The sequence below is a fragment of the Chlorocebus sabaeus genome, chromosome 1 (assembly GCF_047675955.1).
Source record: "Chlorocebus sabaeus isolate Y175 chromosome 1, mChlSab1.0.hap1, whole genome shotgun sequence".
NCBI classification, from domain to species: domain Eukaryota; kingdom Metazoa; phylum Chordata; class Mammalia; order Primates; family Cercopithecidae; genus Chlorocebus; species Chlorocebus sabaeus.
This window is the reverse complement of record NC_132904.1, coordinates 85108089-85135719: the sequence shown is the minus strand read 5'-3', so window position 1 is coordinate 85135719 and position 27631 is coordinate 85108089. Positions and strand designations below refer to the sequence as shown.

General features: G+C 36.5%; 1 protein-coding gene across 4 annotated transcripts in view; it reads left to right on the top strand.

The window, feature by feature from the left end:
* GRM5 (glutamate metabotropic receptor 5) overlaps positions 1–27631 on the top strand; it is a 564924-nt gene that overhangs the window by 477463 nt on the left and 59830 nt on the right. For all 4 annotated transcript variants that reach the window (XM_008020463.3, XM_008020459.3, XM_008020464.3 and 1 more), the window contains exon 8: positions 23433–24372. In XM_008020463.3, coding sequence (XP_008018654.1) covers positions 23433–24372 — 940 coding nt within the window. The remainder of the gene's footprint in view (positions 1–23432; positions 24373–27631) is intronic.

Genomic DNA, 27631 nt, shown 5'->3' with positions numbered 1-27631 from the left:
AGCCTTGCAGGCACAGAGCCCCCCATGTGGTATGTCAGGTTGTCTAGTGGTTTTAGAATTCAGATGGGTTTAGCACAAAACTTCTAGAGGCTAGAAGATCATAAGATCATCAGTGTTAGACTCCATCCCTCCCAGGACAAATGATTTTATTCATAGTAGTTGTATTCAGTTATTTCAAAAGTCTGGTTAATAAAAATTCCATCATCCTGGGTCTTTCAAGACAGCTCACCATTTTTTGGTGATTGGTATGTATACAGAAGACTTTTTCTTTTCTCAAAAAAAAAAAAATCCGATTTAATAAAACATCCAAGTGCCTTTTGATCACATTTGAATCTTCTTTTTGCCATTACACTATGAGCTTTCTGATATTCTTATTCATCCTGTTTTCCCCAGAGCTGACTCAGTGCTAAACACAAAGCCTTCAATAAATTTTGTTGAATAGACGATCTATCGTGTGCCTATGTGCAAACACACAGTAAAAATGCCAAAAAGAAAAAAAAAAAAATTCTGTGATTGGTTTTCTTGAAGAAGGGTGAGGAGCAGTATTCCTATCTTTTCCTTATACTATTTATTTACATGTTTTTCTACTTTTAAACTAGATTATGGTGAAAATGAAAAACTGTCTTGCAACGTCAACTAATTTGCATGGCTAAGCACCTTGTAAATGAATATGTAGATGTAACTTTCTGTCTCATGTTCTGTAAGACTATGATATTGAGAACACAGTCTGTTCTTTCATTATTTCAGCAGATATTTTATTATTACTATTTTCATTATAATATTAGATACTTGAGAAATTGAGGTGAAAAAACAGCAATGCTTCCTGTGTCACTTGTTCCCTATATTCTAGTCCTTAAACATCTTACCATCTTGTGGGGAAAGAGACATAAAACAACACAGGCACATAGCTAGTCAGCTCTTTGTTTGCTAATGGTCTATTTGTGTGCCTCACTGACAAATTGTATATGAAGTCAAAGAACAGGAGTAAAAACATGGAAATATCAGAGAGGTCATAATTTAAATTTGTGGTCATATAATTTCTCTCTGAAGAAGTAAAAATTAACTGAGACCTAAATGATAAATATAAATATTTAGCAAATAATAACTAAGAAGAGATTAAGTCTGGGGTAACAGCACATGTGAATGTCTGTATATCGGTAAACAGGTAGGAGAACAGTGTCAGAAGAGGTCAAAAAAGTAGCAGGGGCAAGAACCTATGCAGCCTAGGAGAACATGTTCAGGGTTTGAGTGTTTTATTATTAAGACAATGAGACATCACTGCAGGAATTTTAGTATAAGAAAAAATACATTATTATAAATATATTTTTAAAATATTATTCTGGTTACTGTTACCAAGAATAATTTGGGGAGGGATAGAAAGTAGAAACAGGAAGACAAGTTGGGTAGTTGCAGACAAGAATTCTTAATGTCTAAATAGTGCATTGGAAGATTTGAGATATGCTTTTGGGTAAAATCAACGAGACATACAGATTAATTGGATGCTGAAGGTGTTAAGGAAGTTGCCAAATTTTCTTTTTTGAAGGCTAAAAAAATAGATTATTTCATAAAGATCAAAACTTTAGTTGTAGAAAATATCAGACATGTCTTTGAGATTTTCAAGTGCTAGTTGATTAATTTAACAAATTTAGGCCTTAGCTTGTGCCAGAAAATGTAATTTGGATTGAGAATACAAAGATGTAGTCTAAGTTCCTAAGAAATGTATAATCTTGCAAAAGAAAAGCATGTAACCAGGTAATAACAGTGTTCTTGGTGCTATAGGTGAGGAGTAAACAAAGTATTTTGGAAGGGTGGGGGTGCCAAACTAACCCTGGAGAATCTGGGAAAGTTTAATCTTGAAACATGCGTTGAAGCTCACTTTACAAAAAAAAAAAAAAAAAAGTGAAGAAGATATACTGTGTGTTATCTCAAAAATGTCCTTCTACAGTGTGAAGACAAATCCAAATCCTTGCATTGTTAATTCCATCTCATCCCTCTTTCCAATCAACTTTCTTGAGTAATAAATCTTTCTTTTATCTTCCTCACTCTTGATTTATCAAAGCAATTTGCCTCCTACCCTTACCATGCTATCATAAATATTTCAGCTGAAGATGTCTGCAGTCACCACATGGCCAAACTAATAGTCCCTTGTCAGTCCTTATTTTATAAACATTTCTGTTCAATTTAATGGGCTTGATGCTGCACAGTCTCCTGAAGTTTTCTCCTCTGCCAGCCATATGATAACAGAAGTTTCTCTTACCTACCTAAACACCACTTCTGGGTGTTTTTGTTTTTGCTGTTGTTGCTGTTGCCTCTTCCACTTAATCTAGATAATAAAATATTGAAGTTTCCCAGGATTTCATCACTAGCTCATTGTGCTTTTCCCCCTACACAGTCTCTCCAAATAATGTCATCTACTTTGATGGTTTTAATTATTACCTGCATGCTGTCAATTCCCAGTAGAACAGCTCACACTGTGTATTTTCCTGAGTTTCAGGATCATGAATCTAAGTGCTCACTGGATTAGTCCTCACTAACCACGTTATTTCAGTTCAGTGTATCCAAACCTTATCATTTCACCATTGTGCACCTTTACTAATTAACTGTAAACTTGCTTTTCTATTCCCTGGGTGGATATGGCCACCCATATCCAGTCACTTATCTACCCTAATGGTTTGAATTACTAAATATTCCTAACCACCTTTCCTCCTCTCCTAGTACAACTCTTCACTCAACTAGGTCCTCATCATCTCATATTTAAATATTGCAGTAACTTTCCAATTTATTTCCTTGTCCCTAGATTTATGCCACATGCCTCTTAATCCACTTTTGGTCTTGCTATTTTTTTTCAGGGAGAATTCTGATCTTTTTTTAATGGCAGGAATTGCACAGTTTATTATTTTGAGACAATTGTTGCAGACATATTTAAAATTTTCTAAGCAAGGTGCTTTTAACAACAAAAATTTTTAAAGTTGGAAAGAGCCAATAACTTGGATCACAGCTGACACAGAATTCCCAATTAAAGTGGATTCCATTATCTCCCTAGATTTTGCAAACAATGCTTTGTCTAACACTTCTTTAAAACAACAAAAGAGACAGCAAGCTGAAATTTTTTCCAAGCACACAGGAAATGGTGTCATCACACTACTTGAAGAAGGTGCTGAAGGGAGAAGATGATCTTGCTATTGAATATTGTATCCAAAATACAGATCTGCCTTTTTTTTTTTTCCTCGCTGGTGTAGGAGAAAGTAATTATCTTTTCTTCCCAGCCTAGGTTTATGGATGAAGTCCTTGGAACAAGACACAAACTAACAAGAGAAAAGCACATACATTTATTTAATATAAGTTTTACATAGGGAAAGGAAAACAAACAGGAAAACTTGTGTATTTTTATGCTAGGTTTGATAGAGAAGTGGTAAGTCATTGCGGAATATGATTGGATTATAAAAGCATGATCTAATGATAGTTAGCTGGGGAGAACTCAGCTATTCCTGTTTGTTCAGATTGCTGTCAGTGACCTTGCATTTTTAGAGATATACAGATGTTCACTTCCTCTGGGTACAGAGAGAGCACCTGTCAAATGAGAGTTTTATGACCTGCTTCAGGAGAGAACGTTGCGGGGAAGGTGAGAGTTACCTTCCTGCTTCTGCTGTTTTCTCAAATGCCAAGGTGCCATACTTTGGGGTAGTATGTCCTGAATCCCATCACTCAAAACTTACCACTGGTTTTATAACTCTATATGGTATATTCCAAGCTTTCAACATGACATACAAAATGTCCTCTCTTTCCCAGCCTCCTATGATCTTTCTAGTTTCAATCACCACTGCTTTCCATCTTTCATTTTATATTCTGTTGTCAAAGACTGCTCATAATTCTCATCCACAGAGAATGCTATTTTATTCCTCCCTATCTGTATATATATATTGTCTTCTCTACCTGGAATATGCTTACCCCTCTTTCTTTACTCGAGTAACTCCCACTTACCCTCCCTTACTCTGCTCAGGTGTTATTTTCTCTATGAAGCCTTCTTTGATATACGTAGACTGCTAAGTTTCCTAACAAATTCTGCTTCCCCCTTTAAATCACTTTGCAACCTAGATTTTAATGATCCGTATATATATCTGCCACTCCTACTGAAATGTTAGTCTCTCATGGACATAGCTGTCTCTTAAACATATTTGTAATCTCAGCACCTAATATAATGCCTGACATAGAGTAAGCTTTCAGTAAATATGTGTCAACCTCCAGTAAAATGATGGAGAGTGTTACAAATGAAGATTAAGGTAGGTATTAAGGCCAGCCTGTGAGTAAAGCCTTTAACAAGTTTGAAATTTATCCTATAGACAGTGTGGGGCTAATGGAGGTTTTCAAACAGAAGAATAAAATGATTTGTCTCTGGCTAGATGCATACATGTGAGTGTGTGTATGTGTCAGTGGGGGTCTGGGTGGGGGACAAATGCCAAACCTAGAAAAGTCTTTGTGTTGATATTATGTGAAGTTTAACCTTTAACTAGAATCTGCAGCACTTTTCCAAAGAGCCTATAGCTGTGTGCAAGCCCACCTCAGTGACTCTGATTCAAAGTAACACATCACTCGGAATTGCTAGCTAGAATGTCCTGATGGCTTCAGCTATTCCAAAGCCTGCCACAGAAAGGCTTGGGGCTAGCTTTAGGAAACACTGCAAGCCTTTCTTCTATGCACTTGGCTTATAGTTACCTTACTTTAACCTATAATGTGACAGCTCAAGTTACCTTTGGGTCAGTGCCTTCATTGTGATAATAACAACCAGTACATATATAATGCTTTCTATGTGACAGGAACTGTTTGCAGCATCTTGGAAATGTTATTTCATTTTATGCCAACACAATCCTATAAGATTATTAGCATGGCTAAGAGATCTCCTATAAGATTATTAGCATGGCTAAGAAATCTGAGCCCACCTAGAATTAAACAATTGTTCAGAAAACAAAGTAGCAATCAACTGACATTAATGTCTACCTATATATTTAGCCATATACTATTTGTATGTGTATATATTTTTTTCATAGGAAAATATCCTAAATGAAGGCTACCTAATGTTAAGATGTTTACAGGTGGTAGGATTACAAGTTCCTTTTTTAACACATAAATATGTGTGTGTGTGTGTGTGTGTGTGTGTGTGTAAACATGTATGCAGAGCGTTGAATATTATGAGAATGTATCATCATCAATAAAGTCATTAAAATGTTGTAAGCCAGCCATATTCTCAATAGCAGTCATAAATTCTTAGGAACCAGTAACCAGGAATTAGGTAGAGAAATAAAGACAATCTGGTATGAAAACCAAGAAGACATGAGAGAAATGAGAAATAAATGGAGGATGAGGTCAGAACATAGGCCATGTCCCCAATTCAACTTATTTTCATTGAGGACAGCAAGCAGTTATTCTTTGTCTTATAATTAACAGGTACCTATGCTAGCAGTGAATAGGATAAAGAAGATCTCTGCCCTCATGGAGATTATTTTCCCAAATATTGACAAGTAATAATAATAAGATACTGAGTACTGACAACAGAGAAGACCAGAATGGTGTGAGAGCCCATAACAGTAAAAGCTAACTTAGGTGATATTTAAAATTGCCTCTTCAATGAATTGTGGGAGTGCAAAAATTGGAGTAATGATGGGAGCTGGCCAAACTAAAATGAAAGAGAAGAGTGTTGTGGACACAGAACATAGGAACTAAAATGGAACTGACACTATAAGGGAGAAATGAGACAAGAAAGCAAAGGCCACCTTTTGGGGAGCCTTGTAAACTATGGTAAATATTTTAAAGTTTATCTTAAGGGAAATTGTAAAACATTTATTCATCCATTCAGTCATCTAGTCATTCATTCAATAAAAGTATATCCAGCACTTTCACTGTTCCAGGTGCAGGGGAGGAAATATATATATTTCCCTCTACCCATCTTAGGTTCATTGGCTGGGGCCCGGGTAACTAAAGACAGATTAACAAAAGAAAAGCATACGTATTTATTTAATACAAGTTTTATGTAACACTGGAGCCTTCATAAAGACCTAAATCAGCAGTTAAACCTGGCTGTTTCTCTGCTAGGTTTGATGTAAAATGAAGAGTTGTAGAGAAAGGAGATAGGACAAAGGACATGAGTAAACTCAGGTAAACTTAGCAAGGCCTGTTCCTTCAGATTCCTCTGAGATAAGGATGCTCCTTTGCTCCAGGTCTAAGGAGGCCACCTCTTACATGAGGGTCTTATGACCTGCCTCAGGGGTGTAGGGTGTGAGAAGGACATAAAGTCTTTCCACACCTGCTGTTTCTCAAACTCCTTCAGCTTAAAATACTCGATATGCCAAAGTGCCATATTTTGGAGTAGAGTGTTGTGAACCCCATCTCAGGCAATGTTCTAAATGCTGAAAATATTTCTATGAACAAAACTGATAAAACTATCTGGTCTTATAATGTTTACATTCCAGTGGAGAGAATAGTTTTAAGCAAGGTGATTATCTCCAGGAATATTCAAAAATTAAATATGAAAGAAACTGTGCTGGGTGCAGTGGTTCATGCCTATAATCCCAACACTTTGGGAGGCTGCATTGGGTGGATTACCTGAGGTCAGGAGTTCGAGACCATCCTGGCCAACATGGCAAAACCTTGTCTCTACTTAAAATACAAAAAATTAGCCAGCCACGGTGGTGCACGCCTGTAATCCCAGCTACTCAGGTGGCTGCAGCAGGAGAATCGCTTGAAGCTGGGAAACCTGGGAGGCAGAGGTTGCAGTGAGTGGAGATCACACTACTGCACTGCAGACTGGGCGACAGAGCGAGACTCTATCTCAGAAAAAAGAAAAGAAAAGAAAAGAAAAGAAAATGCAATCATGATGGAGTGCTTTATAAATATTATTTACATAGTCACAATGTGAAGAATAGATATTGTATAAAAACATGAAAAGGAAGGATACAGATTTCAGAATAGCAGTATCATCTAGTAAGAGAAGAAAGGGAGTTAGATGGCAGTTACAAAACAGGTTTTAATTATGGCTTGTGTGTGTGTGTGTGTGTGTGTGTGTGTGTGTGTGTGTGTATAATTTGAAACATATATGACAAAATATTAACTTTTTAAATATAGACTTTATTTGTTCCATACCATTTATACTTTTCTCAGCATATTTAAAAATTTTATAATTTAAATGATTCCATACTATTTGAGCTATTCAAATATTTAACACTAAAAGATAAGATTTTAAAACATAAGACTAAGTTGGGAATTATTAAAAGAAGATAAGAGTAAGGAAATTTTGCAAAAATCAATGTGAATCTACCAGTGGTTTGGATAAGGACAATGTAGTGTGAATCAAAAGCAACAAAGATTTGATTAGGAATTAAAATCAATAGAACAAGGTAATTAGTTCTCTGAGAAAAGTGTGGTCTGGTTTAAGAAAGAAAGGAGAAAAAGTAATGAAAGGCAACAATTTGAGCTAGACATTCAGAGAATTATCTAAAAAGCCTTTGCCAAGACGCTTTTTCTGGGACACCATTCCCTGCCACATATCTGCAAAAATTGTCCTAGAAAGAATCTTTAATTTGTTTTTTATCAAAGAATTTAGGAGGAGATATAAGTAGTAAGAGCTCTAAAGATCTTAGGTCCCCAGTCCAAAGCCACAGATATACTTCCAGGTGGGACTTAACAGACGCTGCCAACCTTCCAATAAACTAAGTAAAAGGAAAGAGCAAAAATATTGTGTCTTTCAAGAAGTAACCAGGTGGGAAGCCTTATGACAGGAAGTTAGCATTATCTCCTGCTTTTCAATCATAAAAGAAATATATCTTACGTAAGTTCAAAGCTGTAAAACGCTTCCATTTTATTCCTTCCAAGGCAATACGTGTCAACAGCTTAATGTCAATAGGGACATTCTCTAGGAAGTTCCTTTGGTTCCCTGAGTTACCTAATTGCTTTGGAGGTTGGAACATTTGTCTCTTCACTTAAGAGGAAAAAAGCCACAGAGTTACACAAAGAGATGTTGGTGAGAATAAAGAAGGGAGCAGAGGATGAACTCCAAGAGGTGAAACCACTGGCAGGTTTTATAACTCCCACATTTGAATTGCTCTCTTTTTACAAATGTGCATTTCATTTGTATTCCTCAACTTGTCCTACTTTTCTTGGGACTTTTTTTTTTAACCTTTTAATAAATAAGCACATTAAATAAAAACATGGAGAGGATTACTTTTCATTTCCGATTATTATAACTATCTTAAGCATTATCTTTTTGAATCCTTTAAGGTAGATATTATTATTCTACAGTTGAATGAAACAAAACTCAGGAACATTCTATACATGGACAAGATCACAAAATTGGTGGAAAAGAAATCCTAGGTGCTATGATTCTGGGATTTTTATGCTATACTACCTGTCTCCCTCCACAATCACATTTTAGAGCCCCGTATTTTCAGAAAATTATAGAAGGGAAAAAAAATCAGCTTCAAGCTGGTCATATGTTAATTATCTCCAGGCTGCTCTAATAGTTTTTATTCCAAATGTGCTTAAAACGTGCTGGCTATTTAACTATTATAATTAAACTTAGATGAGGAAAGGAGGGAATTAAATATTATTTGTTTCTGATTCTTTAGGGGAAATTTCTTATGAGTTTAGATGAGAAACAAGTTTAGTTTATTATTACAATTGTAATAAATAGTTCTTGTTAATTGAAACTGGAATAAGTTTTCAGAATTCTGCTATCTAGCTTCTTGGTTTCTAGGTTAGATAGTAATCTGAACAGGAGCATATACTATACAGCTGGCTATCTATCATTCATTAATTCATTCAGCAAAAGATATTTTATCAGGTTCCTACTCTTTTTTTTTTTTTAACACTGTGCTAAGTTCTGATGATACAAATATAAATGGAAGATACCTAACCTTAAATAATTGCATTAAATTATACATATAATACACATAATAATTAAACCACATACCAAATGCAGTGGTGGCAAAAAGGATGAAATTATTCATTAGCAAATATTTGAGTTCCAACTAGGTGCCAAACATAGCACTAGATCCGGTACTGGGCACACCGTAGTGATCGAGCCCCAGTTCCTACTCTCAAGTATCCCAGAGCCTAGACCAGAGACACATGCAAAATAAAGAGGCAATTTCAATATATTAAGTATCCCTGCCATAGCATAGGAACCAATTTAATGTTTGTATAATGAAGGAATAAAAGACAGGGGAGGAAATGTGGAAATGAATGAAGGAAGGAAAGAAAGTGCTAGGATGGAGTAAATGTCGATGAGAGGAAATTAACCAGGTCTTGGAAGTTCAGAGGTAGCTTCTGGGTGGAAAGGGAATTTATGTATGTGAAAACAAGATGCTAACCAGGTAAAACCGAAATGAATTTTCAGGCAGAAAAAAAGACCATAAGGAATGATACATGTCATATCTAAGGAATGTGTGTGTGTCTCAAAATACTTTTTCCAATATAATATTCAGAGCAAGTACACCACCATTTCAGGGTCGCTTTTTCATCAAAGCCTCTATTATGGGAACGAACCTTTCCTAAATACTAAACATAATGGTGATCAGCTGTAAAAGAAAGTGACTGTTTTGTTTAACAATAGAATTACCAGGTCTCTAAGCACTTTTTAGGTTTCCCTAGATAAGTTCACTACATTATACACTCAACAGTACAATCTAAGGAAGTCGAATTTATGGCAAATGTAGTGTAACAAAGTACAGCTGAGAATTTGGCCTGCATACAATACCAATCTGCAACAATTCATCTTTATTTTCTTCTAAGAGTGTAGTGGTTTAAATCAAAAAGTATTGGAGTCAAACATGCCCATGTTCAAAGTCACACTCCATCAGTGACTCATTGTGTGTGACTTAAAGCACGGAAATTTTTATCTGTGAGTGTCAGCTTTCTCTTCCATAAAATCGAGATAACAGTAGTAACTAGTTCATAAGATTATTAGAGCAATCTTATAGCATACAAATAGTTTAGTGCCCATTAACTGTTCAAGAATACTATTATCACTCCACTGTTAATAAAGTTGTTAAAATATAGTAATGAAAAATGAATAGAGAGATAGATGGATTGCTTTAAGAATGAATGAACAAGAAAATTTGGGGAAAGTTTTAACCTGTGTTTATTTAAATTTATTGATTTATTTATTGAGACAGAGTCTGGCTTTCTCGCCCAGGCTGGAGTGCAGTGGCACAGTCTCAGCTCACTGCAATCTCCACCTCCCAGGTTGAAACAATTCTCCAGCCTCAGCCTCCCAAGTGGCTGTGACTACAGGCGAGTGCCACCACGCCAGCTAATTTTTTGTATTTTTAGTAGAGACGGGGTTTCACCATATTAGGCCACCTCGGCCTCCCAAAGTGCTGGGATTACAAGCGTGAGCCACTGCGCCCAGCCTAACATGTGTTTATTAAATGTCTTCTACATTTGAAAGTAAGATCCTTTTAAGTCAATGACTGTCTAGCCCAATTAATGGCAGAGAGTAGGCAATTTTTATTTGTTGAACTAAGCTTACTGTTATAAACATCTCTTTTAACTTCACTTAGATTAGCTTATTAGCCCTTCTGATTCTAAATGAATAAATTATAGAAGTTTAATGGTGACTTGGAAATCCCAGAAAGCCATAAGCTGTGACAACACTAAAGGGCACCTGCCATTTGTTTTTTTATCTTATCATTGTCCCTGATAAAAAAGGTTTCTAGTTTCACTGATCACTTCATTATACACTTTTGATATTTTCCTCCACTGGCAAAATTAAACATAAAAAAATTAACCTTCCCAAAAAGAATCTAGCATCTATTGCCACTGATATTTTTACATTTATGTGTTTTAAATAAAATGAAGGCTATTGTGTTGGAGTGCTCCAGAGCTCAGTCTTCATCCTCTTTTCTGTCTACACTTGCTTCATTGGTGATCACATCGTTTTATTCATGCCATTAAATATCATCTATACAATAAACATTTGATGTTAAGTATCTTGTCCAGATCTCTCACCTAATCTCCAGACTTAAATATTCCATTGTCTACTTGACATATTGATTTGAATGTCTAATAGATATCTTAAATTCTACACTTCCATCACTGAAATCCAGGTCTTTACCTTCTTGATCTCCCAGGCTGCTTTATCCTTACTATTACACTTCATCTGATGATAAACACATTCTTTCATTAGGTAAGACCAGTAACTTTGGAGTTAATCTGCTGATGTCTTGCACATCCATTAGTGAGTAAAGAAATCCCATTGGCTCCTCCTTCATATCGCAAATTCCACCACTTATTACTACCTCCAGTAACTGTGCCTAACAATCATCATTAATCATCTTCCTGCTGAAATAACCTCCTAACTTTTCACCTTGATTCTACCTTTGCCCCTACTTACAGTCTCTCCTCTACATTCCAGGCAGAGATATCTTTTTAGAAAATAAGCCAGGTCATGTTACTCCATTGTATAAGAATCTACACTGATTTTCCATTTCATTCAAAGTAAAAGCCAAAGTACTTACAAATTCCTGTTTTGTATGACCTGGTCCTTTGTTATGTGTCTGACCTACTTTTCCCTTCACTTCATCTGGTCTTCCTCCCAACACATTGGTCCTTTTGTTCTTCCATTTAAAGATCAGAAAGGCTCTTATCCCAGGGTAATTTCCCTAGCAGTTATCTGCCTGGAAGGCTTCATTGCAGATAACCACATGACTATTACTCTTTCCTTCCTCAAGTCCTTGCTCAAATGTCTACCCTGAGCAACCTGTTTAATACTACAAACTAACACCCCTCATATTCAGTTATACCTCTTCTTTTCTCTACCTTCTATATCACCTCATACTATTTTATATTGTTTATGTACTAATGTATTTTTGCTGAACATATACTGTTGATCCTTCAGCTAGGATATAAGCCAAAATACAGTAACTTTTGTATATTTTCCTCATTTGAGAATACAAAGCTCCTAGAACATAGTAGATATTCAACGAATATTCACTAAAGAAATGAATACAGGATGGAAGAAAGGAAAGAAATCCCCCATGTATTGAGTACCTGTCACCTATCAGTATAGGAAGTTTGTATTCTATCACCTAATCCTCCTGACACCTCAAAAAGGTTAGGATCCCTACTAGCTACCCATAAAAATTAAAATAATAAAAATAAACTTTAAAAAAGGTTGGAATCATGATTTCTATTTTACAGAAAACTGAGTTTGCAAATAGAAAATGTCCGTGCTCATGATCACTCACTAAGTAGCAGAGTAAGGCTCAGACCCTGTTCCATCTTTCTTTTCCTTGAGATGCTGCTACAGGAAATACGGAAGTGACTGTGAATCACTGGATTCTTTCTAACAGGATCTCTAAATTGCAGTGAAAAATTGTGTGCACTGTTTTTGTTTTCAAACAATAAGCTTGATAAAGTTGTTTCAGTTAACACTAAAAACAACAATGTTGTGTTTTGGTTCTTTTAAAATGAGACACCAGGGCTTACACATTGATAAATTCTAAAATGCCTTTTTACTCTTCCAATTTCTCAATGTTCATTAACTTCTAATAATTAATAATTTTTTTCCTACAAGATAAGTCAAAAAGACAGTGTATTTAAACTTGTAAACACCACTGACTAAAGAAGAAAAAAAGTGCTGAAAGCCTCTCTCTTAATGGAACTTATCAAAACAGGTCCCAGAAAAGAACATAAACCAGTTTTCATCTTGCCAGAAACCACTCAATGAAAAATGTTCACCATGTTCTTCTTTACAATGATAAATTTGTGGTCTGACCAAAACAATGGCATTGTGGTCAAAAACCATTCTGATATGGCCAGACTGAAGACAATAATGTGGTTTCGTTGATTTCAGTTTTTGGTCAATGTAGCTTACCCAAAATAAATTATCACATTTTCCCCTTAGAACATAAAACATTATGATACAGTGCTAACTACTGCATTATCTAACCTACTTGGAAAAATGCTTCATAAAGCATTGATATATTATATGAGTAAAATGAAGCAGATAAATTCCTCCTATCTTGACACCTCTTAAAAATCACATTAATTGAAGTGATGAAAACTTCAAAGCATTATGGGCTGCCTTGTACTTACAATTTAAGACAACAGAATATCATTTACTTGGGACAATATATACCTAAACAAGCTAGAAAGAGAAAATAGCCTGGCTTTTCCCCAGAATAATATAGGATAATCTAATAAAACAGATAGGCACTTTAGCAGATGCTGAGTCACACCATTTTGTGTATACACTTCTCCATTTCCTCTTTCTCTCACTTCATAATTATTATGCCACTGTTCAAGTTATTTTATATGGTCCTCACACTAATCCTTGATATCACTTCCCTCCTAGAGCTTTTGCTGATTTCCCATCTGAACTATCAGCAACAATTCCTAAAGACATTGTAATTCTCTTGTGATACATTACTAGGCTGTAGCGTTTTTTCCTCTGCATATCTGATTTTTGATTTTGGCTGTTTCCTTTACATTTCTTCTGCTTTTCTCTATGTCTGTGTTTCTCTTTCTATGGTTCCTTTCAAATGCTCTTTAGTTCCAGTGGAAAATAGTTTCCTTAACTGAAAATAGATGAAATAATGGTCCCTATCTCATGAGAACCTTGTAGGTGTTAAAGAAGGTAATAAGAATAAAGTGTTCAACACAATGCCTGGCAGAGTAAAGTCACAGAGCCTGAGCATTTGGTAAATACGTTATTTTAAAGGAACAAATAATTACCTTTCTATCACCATAGTGTGGACCAAGTGCTATGAATGGTGTAGGTGCTCAAGAGAGAAATGTAGCTGTGCTGTGTGAACAATGTTCGATCTCTTTAATGGGTGGGATGAGGCATTAATCTTTCCCCTTGTACACTTTTCTTACATGTGTGCACGTTGTCCCCATATTTTCTTTCTGTAATAAACATGAGCATTTGAGTTAGTTAAATGTATGCCCATAGCTCAATTGGAGACTACTTACAATATTATGATACTGAAAATTTAGGAACAAATAGGCTTGGGAAGAGAAAGGGGAGTTAAAATCTTTGGCAGAATATGCATACAATTTTGCAGACTTCCTTAGTAAAGGTAATGTAATTTGAGGTCTTAGAACAGTCCTGGTATGCCTCAAAGGAAAAGAAAATCAAGGGTATATGGGAACACAGAAGGAATATAGTGGGGCCTGGAGAGTGGTTGCAAAATTCTGAATCATAAAATCAGAAAGCTATTGAACATTTGGATGGAAGACCAGCTACAGGAGGAAAGTGCTTTTTAGTATGCAGCTTATTTGCAAAATAAGCAATTTTATGAGTCTGACTAAAACTGTAGGAAAGGGATCTTGACAAGGGTCTGGCAAGCTAGCAAAGGTAAATAGAAATGAATCGTAAAACCCAAATTATAGCTCCTATTACGTGTGTAAAATTCCACTGATACTCTATAGGTTTTAAAATGATGAGTTTAGTATTTTATTTCAATAAAATACAAAAACAACTGTAAGCATTTTATAAATTTATTTCTAAGAAATCGTTTCACTGACCTTTTTCAGGTCATTCGTCTTTAATTTCTCGTCTGTGAATTCTTCTACAAGGGTTTCTCCAGATTAAAACCCTAATTATAGATAAGAGAAGTCTGTGTTATTTTCATTTCATGTATGAAAAACTTGAGACACAGAGTAAAAGGCTCGTATTAGTAGGAAATATTTGTGTGCAAACTGAAAATGAAGTGTATGTCTCCTTATTCTTTACTTGCCCTCTTCTTTGTTAATCACGCGTTCATTCATTCAACTTATTTAACTGCCTATTGTGTGCCAGGTACTAGGACTAGCACTAGAAATACAACAATAAGCAAAGAAACAGTCTCCTGCTCTCAAATTGCTCAATCTACCATATCAAAGAGACAATACTAATACACAATTAGTATGAATGCAAGTGCTATGACGGGTACAGGCCCAGGGAGCTGTTTGACCACATGAAAGGAACCTGTCAGTCAGGCTCAGGCAATCAGAAAAGTCGTAATCATTAAAGAGAATCTGGAAAATAGAAGAATAAGGAGAAGTTAGCTAGTGAAAAGGGACAGGAGAAAAGTAGAAAGAGAGGGAATTGTTCCAGTTAGCACAGCTTATTATTTAAATTCACATGCTGCGTTTTTCCATTCTTATTCATGTGTGGTATGACCGGAAGTCATATTTTTCAAAGCTATTCCCTACAAATGTGCATCTGTGATCACATTTCCCTTTAGTACTCTGCAGTACTATTAAATCATTCTTTATGTCTTAATTATAAAAGAAATCTTTGCACACAATTTCAAATTCCTCTATAAAATATAACCAATAAAACAAAACAGAAATAAAAACTATAACTCTGAATTTTCAGCTCTGTGAAGGAATTCTATTATGGGAATCTAAAACGAGATGTATAATAAACCTTGAAGGATGGGGAATAGGCTAGGTCCAGTGACAAATGGATGGCTATGAGTCTACTCTGTAGCAAAGTTGGGAATGTCCCATGAATGATCATTCACAACATGTTCTATGCTTAGAAAACTTTAGGAACCCAAGAAAAACAACTGATCAATCAGTGTCTCCGGCCAGCAACTCTCAGGACACATAGCCCAGAATGAAAATCTTGCTGAAGGGTTTGAACCAATGAGATTTCTCAAGAGGAAGAATGGATTTATGTTAAGATAAAGCTATCAAATATTTATGCCACAACTAGCCCCACCTTGCCCATGTAGACATTGTTAATTAATCATGATTCTGTTTCCTACTAAATAGACTCAGGACTTCTTTCAGAGGAGTAATTGACCAAGTTGCCTCCCCTGATGTAGCAAAGATAAAATTAATAAAATAACTAAATAAGTTAGTAGATAACCACAGAGTTTTAATCTCAGTCCCAGAAAGTTAACATATCTAATTAAACTTCATAGTGCCCCCTCTGAAGAATAGCAATAATGATATTTACCTCATTTTTTATAGTGAAGATTACATGAAATTTCTGGGATAGCACCTGACACATAGTAAGCATTCAATAAATGTTAGTCTCTTTTGGGGTTTTTTTTGGTTTTTTTTTGTTTGTTTTTTGTTTTTTGATACTGACATAAAGAGGAATATGGCAGCTTCCTATTGGGGCAGTTACCAATAAAACTTGCCTAACACCTTGGATAAAGACTATATTTTTATTGGAGAAAGCGATCATGCCATGTTTTGTTTCATGCTAAGGTAATGGTAAAAATCAATCAACTATAGAATATGCCTTCCTTGAAGAAAACTTGGGAACTTTTCTATTTTTTTCCTATCCTAAACTAAAAAAAAAAAAAAAAAAAAAAAGAAAAACAAAAGTTACGATTAACAACCTTCTTAAGAAAAGTACATCTATCTAACCTTAATAGTTGGATGGCACTTTTTAAAGAATGACTTTACTGGTTACTGTCTCATTCTTTCCTCTATACATACTTCCCAGATCCAATGAATTACTCAAAATTTAGATTAATCAATCAGTCATTAAAAATGTCCCAAATGACTAGTCAGCATGAGGAATATTTCTTTTTCTCTGAGATGGAGTCTCACTCTGTCACCCAGGCTGGAGTGCAGTGGTGCGATCTCGACTCACTGCAACCTCCATCTCCCGGGTTCAAGTGATTCTCCTGCCTCAGTCTCCCAAGAAGCTGGGACTACAGGTACCTGCCACCATGCCCGGTTAATTTTTATATTTTTAGTAGAGATGGAGTTTCACCATATTGGCCAGGTTTGTCTTGAACTTCTGACCTTGTGATCCGCCTGCCTCAGCCTCCCAAAGTGCTGGGATTACAGGTGTGAGCCACCACACCTGCCCACAAGGAATATTTCTAACATGAAACATGTCACATCCCTAGGCGGAAGTAAGTTTTTGAGCTGCTTATCTAGTTTTGCCTTCTTTGGGTTCCAGAAACTAGACTCAAATTCAGGTGTAGTGAACTGATTTTAGACTTCTATCTAAAACAGTACATAATAGTTCTGTGACTTGGGACTTCTAAAGGCAACACAAACATTTTTTGAGAATGACTTATCCATGCCCTAGAATTAGAATTCTGTATTTAATTGTATAGAAAATATATTAATTTATGAATTGCTGTATTAACCACATGAGTGAGGCACTATGCTCAGTACTGAGGACCCATTTGTGTGCAAAAGAGACAAACTCCCTATCATCAGGGTGCTTCTAGTCAAGTAGAGAAGACAGACTTTAATGATATAATCAATCAAACTCCCCCTACCACAAAATGGATTATAAATACAGTCAGTGCTACAGAGAGAAATGAGTTTCCTCAATGTCTCACGTCACACACAGACACCCATCACTTCAAATTCTCTGAATTATGGAAGTGATGAAAAACCTTAGCTCAGGCTAAATAAAGAAAAAATATTAAAGGATCAGGGATATGAACACTACAGAAAGAATTCTGATTCTGTATCACCCTGCGATCCCGGTTCAACATCCATGAGATCCAAATCCAGAGAGGTAAAGAAAGAAGGAAAGGCAAAAAGATGACGTATTGGTTAAATAGATGGGAAGCAGGCATGATATTGTTAGTTACCAGTTAACACCTTGTACTCTGGGCAGATCTATGCTCGCATATCAAAGGGGAAACCCACAACAGCCCCTTGTCAGTTCTGTATCCCCGTATTAGTTCTAATAGATCCGTTTTTTATAATCTATCTTATATCTTCCCTCTGATTGTATGCCTGAAATGACCTAACCAGCAGCTGAGGGCACATACATCTTATTCTCAGAGATTCTAAGTAGCAATTTCTTTTATCCAAAATATACAGGAATGTAGGAGCTTGGTAAGGAGCTCCTGTTGAGCCCAACTTACAGAACATCAGGCATCTCTCCCTGAAGAAACACTAGGAACAGGGTTTGAATAATGCAGCAGTCTAGAAACTAGTAACTACAGGAATATTAATACTGCAAAACTAACAACCAAACACTAAGCATGAGTGCCAGCTGTAAATGAGCAGTCACATCATTTTAAGGGGTCCAGAAAATCAGTAGATCATCCATTCTGCTATTAGACTTATGGGAAACACATTAGTGAAGTAATAGAATGAATGTGGACAATATAGTTTTGGCAGCTCACTTTCCCTCTTTAAAAAAAGAAAAACTTGTATTTTCAATGTATGTCAGTTCAAACTATGAAACGATGGATTATACAAGAGAACCACAGACTTATGAATCAAGTATAAAAGGGAAGAAAAATGAAAAGTGAATAGCTACCTAAATAGATGTTATCAGAAAATGGACCGCAGTTTTCTAATCCATGTTTCAACTGCACTTCTAGAAAATAATATAATATTGTGCATTTTCTGAGAACCAGAGAAACTGCAATATGCTTGTTAGGAAGGAATTTCACTCACATGATCAAGATTATTTAATTTAAAATATAATAAATATGCTAAATTGATTAAACTCATAATAAAACTATACATTATATGCACTTTAGACTCTTAGGTATCCTCTAGATACACTTCCAGTAACTTGCCATTACAGTAAGGTTGAAACAAGGATAAAAAATAAAACCATTGATGGTAAAAATGCCCAGTGATTAGAAGAAAATAAGGAAGTTAGGAACAATAAATACACAGATATTTGTACAACAGTGCACATAGTAGGGGTAGTTATCACTGAGAATTTAAATTTATATCATAATAAGGTTAGCATTATTCCAAGATTCTGAGATTTGGAAGACTTTGTTTCATGTTAGAAAGTACAACATTCCTTATTCAAAAGAAATAAATCTAATACTAGTGAAGGAAAAAAAACCATAATTATCTAATATCAGAAGAGACACCTGTGGACCTGAAACTTGAAGCTTCGTGCAAGCTATTTGGATAAGAATTTTAAAAAGTAAAACAAAACTGATATTGTTAGAGGGGACTGTGGTGGGCCATCCACTTAACACTTTCCTTTGGCTTCTGATACACTTCCTTCCTTCTGTCTGATGTTACATCTTCCCTGACATATTATCTCTCTCTCTCATTCCTTAGTATTGGTGTTACACCAGACTGCTAGGCTCCGCTCTCATCCACATCTAAGAATTTCCTCATCACTTGTGTTTATTTCCATGTCTCTTATTTTCAGCTTTTATAAACAGATGATTCCTAAAGCTGTAACTTCCACACTGATAGCTTGTCAAAGCTCACTAGGTCAGACTCAGCACAAACAGCATGCTCAAACTGGAACTAGATATCATTCCCATGAAATGTGACCCTTTGCTTCCTAAGACCTCATCTTAGTTAATAGTACTGCTATCAGCTACAAAGCCTTTCTTCTTGATTCTTCTATCTTCTTCATAATTTCTTTCAATTCCAGTTCTGAAATATCTTTACCAACTAATTGTTTTCTCTAGTACAGTGACTTAGTTTTTGCTTTTATCATCCCTGTCTCCTTGTGATAGTCTTCTGACTGATTTCTTCATTTCCAGTCTCCACTTGCCATCACAACTTTCTGCCTTTTCAATCTATCTCCCCACCGCCACCACCAGTCCTACCCTTGAGACGATATATTTTATAAAAAGCCTTAAGTAAAGTTAGGATGATTACGTCTTGGAGTTAGCATATAAAGCATTTGCACAATGGGTAAGAATTTGGCTTGATAATCTCTAAGGTTGAATTGCAAACCAAGCACTAAAGACTAATAGAGCATCACTGAAGTTGCTTATTCAAAATAAGTTTCGTTTGCCCCACCACAATGTACTGACTCAAAATCTTCTGAGTTTAGACTCGTGAGTTATAGTTTTGTATGCTTCCCAAGTGATTGTGATACACATCCATTTTTTGGAAACCCTAAGATCTTATTCAATCCTAAGATTCAGTGATTATAACCCTTTAATCAGAGTCCAATTTGCTATTCTTAGAGAATAGTTACAACAGTATTTTTTTGCAATGGTGGCATCAAACTAAATGTAAGACTTTCTAAATGGTTTACATTAAATAACAGAAACATTCATTTAAATATATAAATTCTGATAGATTTGTGAAAATAATTACATCACATTAGAGGCAAGCCTCATGTACATTTTTAACACATATATCTAGAGTTTTCTTTAGTTTCACACAGATGTTAATTAGCTGAACATGAAGAGTTCAAAAATATATCTGATAAAAATAGTAGTAAATGTTATTCTATGCAAAGTATTTATAAATTAAACTGCTAATTACATTAAGATGAAAACAATTAAGATTTAGCAGAACAGTAGGAAAAAATAGGGTAAAACTGAAGTGTTTTATTACTTTTTCCAGCTCATTCTTTTTTTACCTAAAAGATTCCTGCCCTATATACAAACATAACATTTCTTATATAAGTAAATTGCTATAGACATTAGTAGCTTATGACCTAGCAGTAGAAACAGACCTCTATATGTTTAATAAATTTTATTGTTAAATCATTGCTATAAATGAACTATTATGAAATAATAAAGATAGGAATGGGATAGGCACAGTGGTTCATGCCTGTAATCCCAGCACTTTGAGAGGCCAAAGCAGGTGGATCACTCGAGGCAAGGAGTTCGACCAGCCTGGCCAACATGGTGAAACCCCGTCTCTACTAAAAATACAAAAACATTAGCTGGGCGTACCTATGATCCCAGCTAGTCAGGCGGCTGAGGCACAAGAATCACCTGAACTCAGGAGGCAGAGGTTGCAATGAGCCGAGATCACACCACTGCACTCTAGCCTGGGCAACAAAGCAAGGCTATGTCTCAAAAAATATATATTTATATATATATGTATATACACATATATATGTATATATATGATTAATACTTTCTTTTGTAAAATAGCCTCTCCAAGGAGCAAACTTGTAAATATAAGCCTAAACTCTATGGCATACTAAAGTATCAGAGGTTGAATTCCAACTGTATAGGAAGCACATGGGAATGTAGATGACTATAAATATGGATATAGGCATATTAATTAGCAATGAGATATGTATTTTTATATTTAATGAGGTCATATAACACAACTGTTTCGTATTTAGTTGTATTTAGTCTGAGTTATCCACAATTTTTTAAAATTTAAAGCCCTTTGTTTCGATATTAAATGCACAATTATTTAGAGTAAGAATACATTTTCCCATAGAAACATTTTGCAAAGTGTGCTGAGAATCCCAGGCTAGCTCATAACTCCTATTAAACCCATTATGACTTTAATTGTAGTACTAACAGTACTTTCCGAAATGTGAGATCTTAAAGCAAAGCAGCAGCAGGGCAGAAATAAGGGGAAGAATTCCCTTCCCTTCCATTTCCCCTTCCCCTTCCCCTCCCTTTCCCCTTCCCTTCTCCTTCCTTCCCCCTTCCCCTCCATTCCCTTTCCCCTTCCCCTTCCACTTCTCTTTCCCTTCCTTCTTCCTTTCCCTTCCCTTTTCACAACGAAGCTACCCTTAGGAATATTTTGAAAGAACTACATGCTTCCTTGCTGTCATTACCTGTTGTTGCCTCCCCTGCCTCCCAGTAAACATTGATATTCAAAGCCACTGACTGCAACACCCTTTATCATGGGCTAGGACAAGTTAATAGGAAACTTTACTCCTTATCAATAAGGATTTGGTTTCCCTGCATAGATCAAGAAAATAAATAAATAAAGGAAGCTTAAACAAAGAAGATGTGGATATACATAGTCCACAGGTAGTGGGGGGTCCATGGTTCTCAGGGAGTGGAGCCCCATCTATTTATCTCTTCCAAATCCAGAACACATGTTCTGTCCTTCAAGTTACCTTAAAGTCCAAAACAACTGCTGGAGCTCTAGCCATCAGGTTTATATGCCAGACAGCAGAAGAAGAAAGTAAATAAGGGAAAAATGTTACTTTCTACCATGAGTCACTTTCCTTTTAGGAATCCTCTGTTTACATGTTATTGGCTAAAACCTACTACTCATATGCCACATCTCACAGCAATGATTGACGCAAAATGTAGTATTGTAACTGATGCCTTTACCATCGCAAATGAAATTAGAGGTCTGTTGCTGAGAATGAAGGGGAGAATAGATATTGACATGAAATTAGTCATTTCTGCTATATTCCTCAAATGTCCAATGCTCCAGATTACTTGCCTCCTTTCCTACTTACTCAGTGAAGCTATCTCAATTCTATTTTCTTTAAAAGTCTAAGTGACAAGAATGATCCTCCTAGAACAATGGTTCTCAACTTTGGTTGCACATTAGAGGCACTTACAGTATTGTTAAAAAATTCTGATGCCCAGGTAACACTCAGACAAATTAAGTCAGAAGCTCAACCAATGGGACACCCAGGTCTCAGGATTTTATATATATGTGTGTGTGTGTATGTGTGTATGTGTGTATGTCTGTGTGTGTGTGTGTATATTCTTGGTGATTCTAGTGTGTAGCCAACTTTGAGAACCACTGTCCTAAAAAATTGTAAAGGACAGATAATCCAAATGATGCTGTATTCTATCGCTGTTTTTCTGCTATATAATCAAGAAATAATTTAAAAACTGCATGTCATAAGTAAGGAATGATTTTGAGAGTGGTGCACTTCTCTTGCGTGCCAATTGTTTGCCTTTGGGGTCAGTTTTCTTATAAAAATGAATATCCTCCTTTTTTTTTTTTTTTAACAGAATCCTGTAAAACTTCTAAACCACACGATTCTCTGAAATGTCTTTTACTAGTGTTGGTCATATTTCAGACCTTTTTCACTTTTCACACACTCCCACATCCATTCAAACACTTTATATGGCTCTAAAATAAGTCTTAAATGTGTCCACACCTTTATCTCATCCAAAACCCACATAGCAATCAAAGAAATGTTTAAGACACACACACACACACACACACACACACACACACCCCTGATCCTGTCATTGCTCTACATAGATCCTCAGAATAACTTCCTACTGATCTAGGACTGTCTAAACTCCAAGATCCCCTTCCTGCCTACCTCCCAGCCTCATCTTAGGCCACTTGTTGCACTATCACACAGTGGCTTCCTTTCATGCCTCTCTTCCTTACAGTTAACATAGTCTAACTGTAAGTTTGCCAAGCCCATGAAATTCCCAGCTCCATCAAACCAATACATTTATTTGCTAATTCCTATTGTAGGAGGTCTTTGCTGCTTCCAGAGACTGCTTAGAACCCATATTATAACTCTTCATAAACCTTATCACAGTTACAATTGTTTAAAAGGCCATTGATTTTTTTTATGAGGGCAGGAAACATGTTCTTCATTATTTCTTCTCAGAACCTAGAATAGTTCCTATCGCAGACCAGTATGTGTTCAGTATTATCATCATTAAAATTTTCTGAATAAATACATAAAACAATGAGTAGCATGAGATTCTGAAATTAGAAAAGTAGATGGGGAACAAACTGAAATGATCATAAACAGTTGCTTGTAACTTAGGGATATGTGACCCAAGTCAACATCTCTTCCTCCTTTACAATATGTGTTTGTGTCTCTGCAGGTTGTGATTTGATTCCAGTACAGTATCTTCGATGGGGTGACCCTGAACCCATTGCAGCTGTGGTGTTTGCCTGCCTTGGCCTCCTAGCCACCCTGTTTGTTACTGTAGTCTTCATCATTTACCGGGATACACCAGTAGTCAAGTCCTCGAGCAGGGAACTCTGCTACATTATCCTTGCTGGCATCTGCCTGGGCTACTTATGTACCTTCTGCCTCATTGCAAAGCCCAAACAGATTTACTGCTACCTTCAGAGAATTGGCATTGGTCTGTCCCCAGCCATGAGCTACTCAGCCCTTGTAACGAAGACCAACCGTATTGCAAGGATCCTGGCTGGCAGCAAGAAGAAGATCTGTACCAAAAAGCCCAGATTCATGAGTGCCTGTGCCCAGCTAGTGATTGCTTTCATTCTCATATGCATCCAGTTGGGCATCATTGTTGCCCTCTTTATAATGGAGCCTCCTGACATAATGCATGACTACCCAAGCATTCGAGAAGTCTACCTGATCTGTAACACCACCAACTTAGGAGTTGTCACTCCACTTGGATACAATGGATTGTTGATTTTGAGCTGCACCTTCTATGCATTCAAGACCAGAAATGTTCCAGCTAACTTCAACGAGGCCAAGTATATCGCCTTCACAATGTACACAACCTGCATTATATGGCTAGCTTTTGTACCAATCTACTTTGGCAGCAACTACAAAATCATCACCATGTGTTTCTCGGTCAGCCTCAGTGCCACAGTGGCCCTAGGCTGCATGTTTGTGCCGAAGGTGTACATCATCCTGGCCAAACCAGAGAGAAATGTGCGCAGCGCCTTCACCACATCTACTGTGGTGCGCATGCATGTAGGGGATGGCAAGTCATCCTCCGCAGCCAGCAGATCCAGCAGCCTAGTCAACCTGTGGAAGAGAAGGGGCTCCTCTGGGGAAACCTTAAGGTAAAAGTTGTGGGGGCTTAGAGGGGCGCTGGCCCCTACAGCTGAAGCAGAGGCATGTGTTTCCTGGGTCTTTTAAATGGGAGAAATCTGAGTAAATGAAACCATGGGAGGCAGGGTGCCTTAGGGCATGGACCTTCTCATAAAATGGTATTTATGGGGTTAATGGGATGTGGGTCAAGTTACTTAGGCCAAGTCTAGAAACAGGGAGTCAAAATCTCTAATAAAGCAGAGTTACAGCATATGGGGAGTAAGGTTGAGAGGTGAGACAGAGCAGAGTTAGGTCACAAAGCCAAGGCAAGGGCCCTTGAGTTCTGAGGGGACAGAGTTACATTGTGGGTTAAATTCTAGCTCACCAGAACAGAGTCAAAATATATTACTAACAAAGATTATACTGAGAGCAGAATGCCAAGAACTCTACACATCGGACTGCACTTGCATGAGCCTAAACCTATTCAAGCCAGAAGAGTGCTTAAATGCCCATCCAATAGAGGCACAAGAATGTAAGATTTATATTTTAGTTCTTAATGGGCAAGATGAAATCTTTGGGAGATGTCTAAGCAGCTGAAAAGGACAAAACAACTAAATGACTTTGCATATTAAAACAACTAGTTTCCCAGTTCTTTTTTGTGTGTAGTCTCATCTCACTCCAAGTTCAATATCACAGGTAGTAGTTATTCGACCATTTCAATCTGAAAAGAATCTAGAGCCAAAAGCCAATGATTTCCCCCCATGTTAGGAACTTCCTTATGTGATAAATGATCCCAAAGCACTTCAAAAGACAAGGTCATGTTATCAGTGGCTTGGGAAAAATGTTGAAGTACCAAAAAGGTAACACCGATTGTTGATAATTGGGACTAAAGATCACCTCTATTTAAGAAGTACACATCAAAAGAGCTGGTCAAGACATCAGTCCTGCTAACTCTTCTGAAATTTAACAGTATTTCTAAAACCTAGATAAATAAATGGAAGATACGTAGCTTTCAAATGGAAGCTACATATCTAAATAACATTGCTTGAACTATTCTCCTATACCATCACTTAGCCTGCATAAAGTCCTACTTTTCTGTCAGCCCTAAATCTTCAAAGCATGACTTACTATGATGGTAAAGATACTGTCTGCTGAGGTTTGAAAATAACTCAGAGGAGAGTTGAATTTTATCCACGAGGTCCAATTCGTTTACATTATTAACTTGTACCCTTACCTCTTTCAACTCTTTTCTACTTGCTTTACACTTCTCATCTCTTTCTACGTACATTGTACAAGACATTCAATTAAACTGTAGTTCGTGTCTTCTTCTTCAATAAATCCTGGCTATGTCACAGTCTGTACACAGCAGGCCTTTCATATATCTAACCTGCTGGCCTATTTTCCAGCTGCCTTCCTGACTCCTCTACAAACCATTCTTTTTCTGAAATTTCTGCAAGATCAGCCTTTCCATTTGGCTAAGAAAATTTATTTTTCAAACTTTTGTTTTATCAGCTTTTCTTCAAGTCCAATCTGTAAACAGAATCTCCCAGGAAAGACGAGTATATAAAACAAGCATATTGATGGAGGGAGAGAATTGTGAGTCTATGTCTGAGCACCTAAAAAACTCACTAGAGAAAGCTCCTTAGGGAGACAGCATGGGAGTGGTGGCAGAGAACACTGGCCTCGCCAGATTGTTTTGGGTTTGAACACCACCACTGCTACTTCCTCTCTCTGTACGTTATTTTTACCATCTGACAAACTGGATTGTAAAAAGTGAAGGAGATGATATGTATAAAGGCTGGCACATAGTAGGCACTTTAATGAAGGTAGCACAATATAGTGCTAGAGAGCACTAGGATTAAATACCGGCAGCATGACTTACCAAGTGCAGAACCTTAGGCCAATTCACTTAACCTCTCTATGTCTTGATTTCTTCCTCTGAAAAATGGAGATAAAGAAATGCATACTTCATGGACTGGTTGTGAGAACTGAATCAGTTAACATGTGTATAGTGTCTGCCACACAGTAAGCACTTCTTTAGTATTTGATTAACTTAAGTATTTGATTAACTAAGTTAACCACTGTCAGTCTTCTTTGACTCATGAAAGTTACTGTACCAAATACACAATCTAGATGATCTTAATAACAAAGAGAGCATTATAAACGGCAGCACGAACCTATGGAGACATTGATTATACAGTCTGAGTTTTCCAGGGCATCTTGATCTTTATGTTGTCCAGCTCCTTGCCATTCTGTATAGCACATCCTATATTCCAATTTAAGCAGAGCAAGCTCCTTAGGGGTGGAGGTCTTCTTTATCTTGCTCATCACTGTGCCTCCAATACCTACCTCTACCTTGAAGGGTGCTTGGCACATAGAAGTGCTCAATAATGATTTTTGATATGTTTGTTGAATGAATTTGGGATGGTAGCAATGTGGTAGGTACTTTTTTGCTTGTCTTCAAATGTGCACACTCTTACTGCCTAGTTGTCCTATTAACTTTTATAAGATTAAGACAACAGTGCCCTACATTACAGATATCTCTCTCACTCCTGTGGTCATCAATCTCTGCTCTAGAATTGGATCACTGATCCCATGCTTTGCTATAGTTATAATGTTTCTCTAGTAATGTTCAATAAATATTTTAAACTATTTTGTTTCTAATTTAATAAACAAAGGGACAAACAAAAGCAACAAATTTTACTGATAGTGCCAACCACTAGAAAACGGAAATTCTAAAGATTTTTGTTGCAATGTTTTAACTTGTTTTTCCTACAGGGCCATGTAGTTTTTTACAGTTTTGCAATTTGTGCATTTAGATGTTAGAATCTGAAAGACGGTAAGAAGAGACCTTTGGCAAGTGTTTGGTCTTCTTTCTGCAATCTTGGCAAATCTTGGTCTGTCTATGTGATTATGGCTGAGACAGGCTATAGTCTGATTATATGGAGACTCCTTTTATTGCCATCAACCCGAATATTCAAGCTAGAACCTACTTTTGATATGGATAAGAAAAAGGCGCAGGGAAAGCTGTAATTCTTTGTATCACATGCATCTGATATCTGCTCTCCTTTTTAACCCACAGTCATTAGAAAGAGATGCAAACTAAAATTTTTTTCCTCTATAGCTTCGGTGAGCTCCAAAACTAAATAATTCTTCTCTGTGATACAAAATCAAGATGTTCAGCACATTTATTACATCGTAGGATATAGATATAGCCTTTTATGCAGGGATTCAGCTCCCATTTGATAATTAGTTTATAAAAGCCAGTGTATAACACATGGTTTGCCACAC